The sequence below is a fragment of the Diadema setosum genome, chromosome 21 (genome assembly GCF_964275005.1).
Source record: "Diadema setosum chromosome 21, eeDiaSeto1, whole genome shotgun sequence".
Lineage (NCBI taxonomy): Eukaryota > Metazoa > Echinodermata > Echinoidea > Diadematoida > Diadematidae > Diadema > Diadema setosum.
In genome coordinates this window covers 2,012,181-2,020,146 of record NC_092705.1, presented here as the reverse complement: position 1 = coordinate 2,020,146, position 7,966 = coordinate 2,012,181, and the positions used below count along the sequence as shown (strand labels likewise).

Sequence of the window (7,966 nt, the reverse complement as noted above, 5' to 3'; positions counted from 1 at the left end):
AGGGAGCCTGATGTGACGAACTTTGATTTCAACTTTGTGAAATCACTGCATCGCACTGCGCCTGATGTGAGTAATGACTTCTGTAATATTTGCCTTTATCTACATTGATTATTAAAGTAAATTAAAGTAAAGTAAGGTAATTAGTTTCACGAGCTGTTATAGACGATAAAAGCATTCTTAGAACAAAATCCTACTCAATGTCCTAATTCCGATCGTTGTTCTATCCATAACGAGAGAATAAATCATGTGGTGCTATATTATACCAGTAATCACAACCCGTCGTAAGTAAGCTTTAACGAAGTGAAGGCCAATTCCGTATATATTTTGTATACAATGTTAGTTTTTCCTTAAGCATGGATGATAAAGGACTACGTCTATTCAGGTTGTTGACTTACATAACTCCTGTACAAGATATAGGCTGATAACATGCGCTCGGCATTTATGGTCGTATTTTGGGTACACTGAGAAAAGCAAATACTCTATCAGAGCAATGGTGTTGCCCATGTATCTGTGTTGTACATTTCCTGCACAAGCCTTGAACTTATATAATAACAATAAAACTGTGCGAAAGACTATTTGAAATAATTCTCGTGCGAGCACTCATACCTCGACACAAGTCTGGCTACTTTAACTGCGTGTATAGACCTGTGTGTGTTTTTTGATCGTGTCCTTTCACCTTATATGAGTATCCAAGGCTCTTGTGAATGTCTTTAACGTTTTTGTGATCGATTTCTGTATAGTGCTTTCTGCTTCCAATGACTCCCCAAATCATCACTGTTGGTATTTACGTTTTCATTTAGCAACATTTACGCATCCTACATTATTTGCAGTTCGTTTGCTGGATCCAAGTTGAATAAATTCATACTGACATTGAAACGCAATACATTGGTTCATGACCGATTTTGATGCCGTGTAAATAACTGATAAGACTTCAGTTCATATAGACTGGAAGAATAATGTGGACACGTGATGGGGATGATTGTAGTTTTGTGACAGAAATAACAATTTTTGAAACCTTTCTCAATAGTCCATTATAATGTGACCAATATTGTCATCATCATGTCCTTTTTTTTTATTGTCTTGTATTATCATGGTGGTTTTGATATTTTTTGATATATTATTATGGTCATTTTGATATCTTGTGATATATTATGGTTATTATGATACATTTTTTTTATACACAATGTATATACATTTCTCTAACATCTCAGAGACAGAAAACATGGCGACACTTAAAGAGAATACTGTATATATTCTTCTGTCGATTGCACTCATCTGGAACTATAGATGCATGGCTTCGAATGCGGTAAGTACACTACAAAATTAATGTCAAATGCTCGTTGTTGATTGATAAGTAATTAATATGTGATATGGCATATATTCATATACATATTACATAAATATATATATAAGCTACACTGGTTCTCCACATGGTCGAGACCTCTTGTGTGTGTGTGTGTGTGTGTGTGTGTGTATGTGTGTGTGTGTGTGTGTGTGTGTGTGTAAAGAAATATCTCTCTCTCCTCTCTGTGTATGTGTGTGTGTATTATGATATTATTATATAGACAAATCCAATACAATGATAAGTTTCGAAAGTAAGCTACAACACACGGATACGAATGCAATACTAATACCTGAAGCTTAACGATGGACTTATAAAGCGTACGTAAAATAAGATGGTGTAATATTCCCAAACCTTCTTAGCGGTATTCTTTGATATGTTTTTCTGAATTCATTTCACAGGAATCGACGAACAACAAGAGTTCTGATTGCCCGGACGGTGCCACTCATATCATACTCTGCAAGTTGAGCCAGAGCAATATCAATTCATGTCTCAGTGCCGATGAAGACACTAATACGTGAGAAAACTAAAACGTGAAAAAAACTACCACTGGACTCTACAATATTCCTAGTCCAACCGCCAATATTCGCATAAGCAAGCGGGTACTTGCCGGTCCGGAGACTGGGCTCTTTCCTAAACTTTCTTATATAGGCTGACGCACGAGATAACCAACTAAGAACAACAAAAAGGAAACTCCACAAGCAGAATAAAGCTTTTCTTTTACTTTTTAAATCAATTGGAGGGGCGTCATCAGCTTTTTTTCCAAGAGGGGGGAGGGGTGCGTTTTGACACTAAATGTAACCTGCGAGATTTTTTTACATACACGAATCTGAAGGACTATATGGGGTACATTACTGTATGGGGGGGGGTCATTACTGTGTACGCTGTTATTTCTGCGTACATTAAACCTTCGCGAAAATAACAGCTTATGCAGTATGTGACGGTGTGTGATCCTCGGCGAGGGAGCGAAGCAACCGTGCGGGGGAGGGTGCGGGGGAGGGTGCGGGGGAGGGTGTGGGAGGGGGATATCCCCTCCCACGGTAAGGAGTTTTTGTAAAGACAAGTGTGTAAAGTCGCGTTTATATAGCATTTTAAATCAAATTTCTAGGGAATTAAACATAGCAAAAAAAAAAATCACTGCGAAGGACTATGATCATAACTTCGACTATGATCATAACATACGAAAACTATTCATTTTCACATAGTGGAAAAATCATTGTGATGGACTGTGATTATAACATACGAGGGTACATTATGTGACGGTGTGAGATTCTCGGCGAGGGACTTTCTGTAAAAACAAGTGTGTAAAGTCGCGTTTATAGAGCATTTTAAATTTAATTTCTAAGGAATTAAACATAGTGGAAAAAAAACTGCGAAAGACTGTGATCATAACTTGGACTCTGATCATAACTTATGAAAAATATTCATTTTACATAGTGGGAAAATCACTGTGGAGGACTATGATTATAACATATACGGGGTTATACATTATGTGACGGTGTGAGAACCTCGGCGAGGGAGCGAAGCGACCGAGCGGGGGACGGTGTGGGAGGGGGATACCACCTCCCACGGTAGGGCCTTTTTGTAAAAACAAGAGTGTAAAAGTCGCGTGTATAGAGCATTTTGTATCAAATGTCTAGGGAATAAAACATTGTAAAAAATCACTGCGGAGGATTATGATCATAATTCTTGAAAACTGATCTTGATCTTTATCTTGATGTAGCATTTGGATAGTTTCCAAACGTTTGTTATGAATGTTGATTTAGCAATTTTTCTATCAAGACTCAAGACATATTTATTGTCATATCAAAAGCTTTTGCAGCACAGATTATATATATGCATGGGTTTTTGCGTATTATGAATTGTTATGTCAATCGAATTCTTTCCTTTATTTCAAGTGTATAGAGGGATAGACGTCTTTTTTTCTCCCCTGTATAGATGTAACGCTTGTGGGGATAAATTTTTCCTCAAAGAGCATTTCAATCGGTGCACGATTTGCCACAAATGTTCGGACTGTGGAACGAACAAACGACTCATTGCTCATTGCACCGATACGTCAAACACAGTCTGTAAAAGTACCAACACCGAACCAACGACGACTTCACAAGAATCAACAACAGAACTCTATACGGGATCAACGGCTGAACTCTGTGCTGGATCAACCACAGAACTCTATACGGAATCAACTACTGCAGCTGAGTTAACAATGACTACCGAAAAGACTACACAGAAGAATGTTCCTGACCCAGGTATTGTGTTTATCGGAGGGAAAATGTATACTAAATAATGACCATTGGTGAATACCAGGAATAGTTTTTATATCTATCATGTAATAGGTCTAATACAAGGCTCAACATTTTTAGCGGTGGGCCAGCGGCCCAGGGCCACCAGAAATAGATGTCGGAACCCATTGTTTCATGAATTATATGTTTTGGTGGCCCCACAAATTTAAGAGTGTGTATATCGCTTGCTTTTCTATCTGTTCCTCGTCTGAGAAAGTGATAATGTTGAGTCGTCAAGCCGCACCATATACGACTTTAGGCAAGATACTGCGAGGGATGCATATTATAGTCACTATCTGGACATTGTAAGCACAAGTTAAACAAACGAAAGCTTAACACACCACTTAATCTTAAGTATTCGAAGAAATGCAAATGCTGTGTAGAATAAAGTAAACAATTCAAATACATTGCTACTGCAATTAACTTCAAGAGACAAGAAACTGAAAAAAAAAACAAATATAGAATTGAGAGTTTTCAAATATTAGTGTTAATGCCCGACAAGAAATCAAATGCTGCGTCAAACATTGGATTTAAGTGGTTATTCGTGACAGAATCTCTTAGGATTGCAGGAATATACCAAGTGCAAGCTAGCTTAAGTAATTAAAAAATCAGAGATCAAGAAGGGGGGGGGGGGATAAAGGATGCTGAAAATAAAGAAAGCATTGATTTAGATACTACGTAAAGTTTAAAGCATGCAGACATTGTCAACATGGTGAATGTGAAATCACTGTTAAACCCATTCCAATGGAATGGACACATGTGATTAAGACTGTTCCAAGTGTACAAGAATACATGGTGTGCAGGTTAGACAAACCTCCACCTTTAACACAAATTTCCAATCGACCAAAGCAACTGCAACTAAAACAAATACGTTATAAGCATTAAATAGCTATAATTATGTAATAATGAATGTGTTCATTACTACGTAAATCGATACCCAAACTCTTTTTGACATTGACAGGTTCGTCGCTCTATCGTCTGCATGTGGCACTGATAGTGATCTGTGTTCTCTGTCTTCTCTTTATCCTCATGATCCTGGCACTGGTGGTGTATCTTCTATGGAAATTGAATTTTCTCAGCTGGTTACGTCGTCTGATACAGAGAAACAATGGAGTAAGAAATCAACGAAAGTGAATTCAGCGCAAGTATATATCAATATGTATGAATCCAATCTACCTTACGCACAAAGGTTCGTGCACTTTGCTTATTCACTCTGCAGTTTGTCGCGTGTCATCAGTAATAATTAATTATTCCAAAGCACAAATTCATATTTGCGGTCGCAAGCACTTGATTATGAATACACAACCGATCTGACATGGAATACTTCGCTACACGTATTACGAAAAACTTCATAATCATTTCGTGTTTCTTTGTTCGCTGATTGTTTTGTTTTGTTTTGCTTTGTTTTGTTTTTGGGGTAATTTCTCTAGCGTATCCCCGGAAGAGTCTCCCGAAATGTTCTGAATTCAGCGGCAATACGCCGCCTCACATTATTTTCTTGTGGACATGATAACGGTCCCATTTCTTAACGGATAGCTCTGAAGGTGTCACTGATTTTTATGTAACTAGAGATAGAGATCAGTGTAGATGTGTACCATAGGACAATTCAATAGCCTATGTATTGTTCATTGTGATAGTTCCTGTATTGTCTCGATTTTTAAGGGCAAAAAGGGGTCTAATTGTGTATATAAATAGATTGTTTTTCAGTTTTGTATTGTGGTGCACCTCATGGGGAGGAAAAGGCATTTTTGGACTGGATTTCATCCAAATGCTGCATTATATATACATCATTATCTTCCGGTGTTTGTTGTTGTTAAATGTTGCATTATATACATCATTATCTTCCGGTGTTTGTTGTTGTTTTTAAAGTCTGTTTGTTTGTTTGTTTGTTTGTTTGTTCTATATCATTGTTCGATGGGTAGGGAAAGACATTGCTGTCTGGGTTTTATTTACATTTTGTGTGTAGTGGTGTACGGTGGATGGGAAAAATCATTGATACACATAATATTGCAGGTTGCACCATTGATCCGACTGGGACAGGGTTAAAAGGGTCAACCTGAATGGATGAAAGTTTGACACGCAACAAATTTGTTATGGATGGATGGACTTTATTCATAAAATGGTTGGAGTTGAATGTTTTGGGCATTTCAAAGAGTTATTATAGCTCGCCTTAGTAACTCCTTGTGCACTCTAGCTGTATGGAATTTGTTTGCTGTCTCAAAAAAAAAAATAAAGAAAGAGTAATCCGTAGGAAACTTCATATCTTCCTACTTTTTATTTTTGTAATGATGGTTTATATTCATCAGCGAACCTCTCAGGCCTCATCCAGTGGCGACGGCGGGGACGGTGACGGTGATGGTGACAATCAACTACCGGTAAGTCGGTCTGCAGTCCCCGCACTGCTAGGCAAGTGGGAATGGGGGGGGGGGGGGTGGTCGACGAGTGGACGACAGTAGGAAATGCATTTTTGATGGAACTGCTTTGAAATTTTACATCATGTATTTGATTTCTTCCAATTTTACCGTACAGTGTATAGGGAGGAATTTAATGCATTTTTGACTGCAAGGATTTCATTCGAATTTTGTATTCTTTGCATGGCTATCTTCAAGTTTTGCATAGTGGTGAACAATGGGTAACGAAAAAGCATTGATAGGTAATTGCCCTCTCTGATTCATCTGTTGGCAGAGTAAGAGGTCAACCTGGCTCTATGAATTTTTGTAATGTAATAACGTCAATCAGTCAATGAGTTTCATTGAAATGTGGTATGTAGATTAGATGACTGGGTGGTTATTCTAGCTTCCTAAAGTTTGTCGCCATTTCCGAGTATATATACCGATAGAGACCTCTGTACATGTCATGTCATGTCATTCTTTACTTTGTCATGATATTTGTTATGTTGTCATCCTTGACACAAAGAATAATTCCTTGACAGGCGTGATTCAGCAGTTACGAGACATTTATTTAAGAGCAATACTTGACGTAGCTCTGTGCCTATGAGTGTCTCTGAGCCTCTCCACTCAGTATTACAATTTGGTGTACATCCGAATATATGTCAATTAGTACATGACATAACATCCCCTCTCTCAACAAAGAAGATGAGGTCTTTAACCGAGTCAGAATAACTGCTCAACTTTAGAAAACACATTCTATTCAACGAACGCCAAATTGGTATCTTGATCATAACACCGTGTAACATTTATACAGTATCTGCCACTGAATGTGACACATATGCAAGTTCAATATATTTATATGGAATAGCAACTTGCACATTGTAAGCAATTTATCTGTGACCTGTTGTTAAAGCAATTATCTTCAGTAATGTAACAATTCCACATTGTCTGAAGTAAATCAATTGCCTAAAATGAATAAACTAATTGCATGCACATATATCACTAGTATTGTTCTTGTGACTGATACATAAAGATTGATTAAAGACTGTATCAATTTTGACTAATTCCAAAATGCGTAGATTGAAAAGCTTTTACTCATTTCTAGTATGTTATAGCATGCCAAAAGTTCAATCTATACTATTTACGGGTGAAGCTAGAGTGAACTATGGTAATTTCATACATTGTACATACATAGCTCATTATCACAATTGAATTCTAATAAGAATTAGCTTTCATAAATTTGGTTAACTCATGAAGTCAATATGCACTTCTATCAACAGGTCTGACTAAACATACATATCTCAGCATTGGGTGTTGTATTGTCACATTATGTCAGTATGTTTCAAAGTTTACACCACATAACTTCTCCCTTTTTCCATAAATGTGAATAATTTGAAGTGCTTTGCCTCATGCATCTCAAAACAAATAATTTTCAATCAAAAATGGAATAGTCACAAGGGCTATCCTTAACACATAAAACAGTATTTACAAAGCAGAGTATGTGTTTGCTACTCTTTGATAAGCCTCTTTGGTGGTCTTACAGTGCGACCACTTCTAGTAGTGTATACACCTGGTTTGTCAGGATTTCAGGGGTGGGGGCAAAGTGGACCCGCATTTTTGTGGTACCGAGGTCTCTCAGGCCACTACGGTTTCTACGCAGTGTGTGCCCATTGGGGGTCTGTACCAGGTAGGAGTTTGGTTCGGCACATACGTCCTTCACGACCACCGGTGTCCAGAGTCCTGTTCTGCTGTCCCTCATAGTAGCTTGTTGCCCTATCTCTAGGCTCGGCAGTTTCCTTGTACCGCGTACGTCATGGTTTTCTTTCTGCTTGGATTGACGGTCACAAAGCATCTGGCGGATCTCATCGTTGTCTGGTATGTTACCACGGTTCAGAGTGTCTTTCACAGGAAGTGCACTTCTAGACTTCCTCCTGTACAGTATTTCTGCAGGT

At 38.0% G+C, this 7,966-nt stretch overlaps 1 protein-coding gene across 1 annotated transcript; it reads left to right on the top strand.

Moving 5' to 3' along the window:
• The first annotated feature begins 1,222 nt into the window (after nt 1–1,222).
• LOC140244734 (uncharacterized) lies at nt 1,223–4,758 on the top strand. Its single transcript, XM_072324347.1, has 4 exons — nt 1,223–1,306; nt 1,744–1,859; nt 3,281–3,591; nt 4,586–4,758. Exons 1-4 carry the CDS (start codon nt 1,223–1,225, stop codon nt 4,756–4,758), a joined length of 684 nt encoding a protein of 227 aa, XP_072180448.1.
• Nucleotides 4,759–7,966: the final 3,208 nt, after the last annotated feature.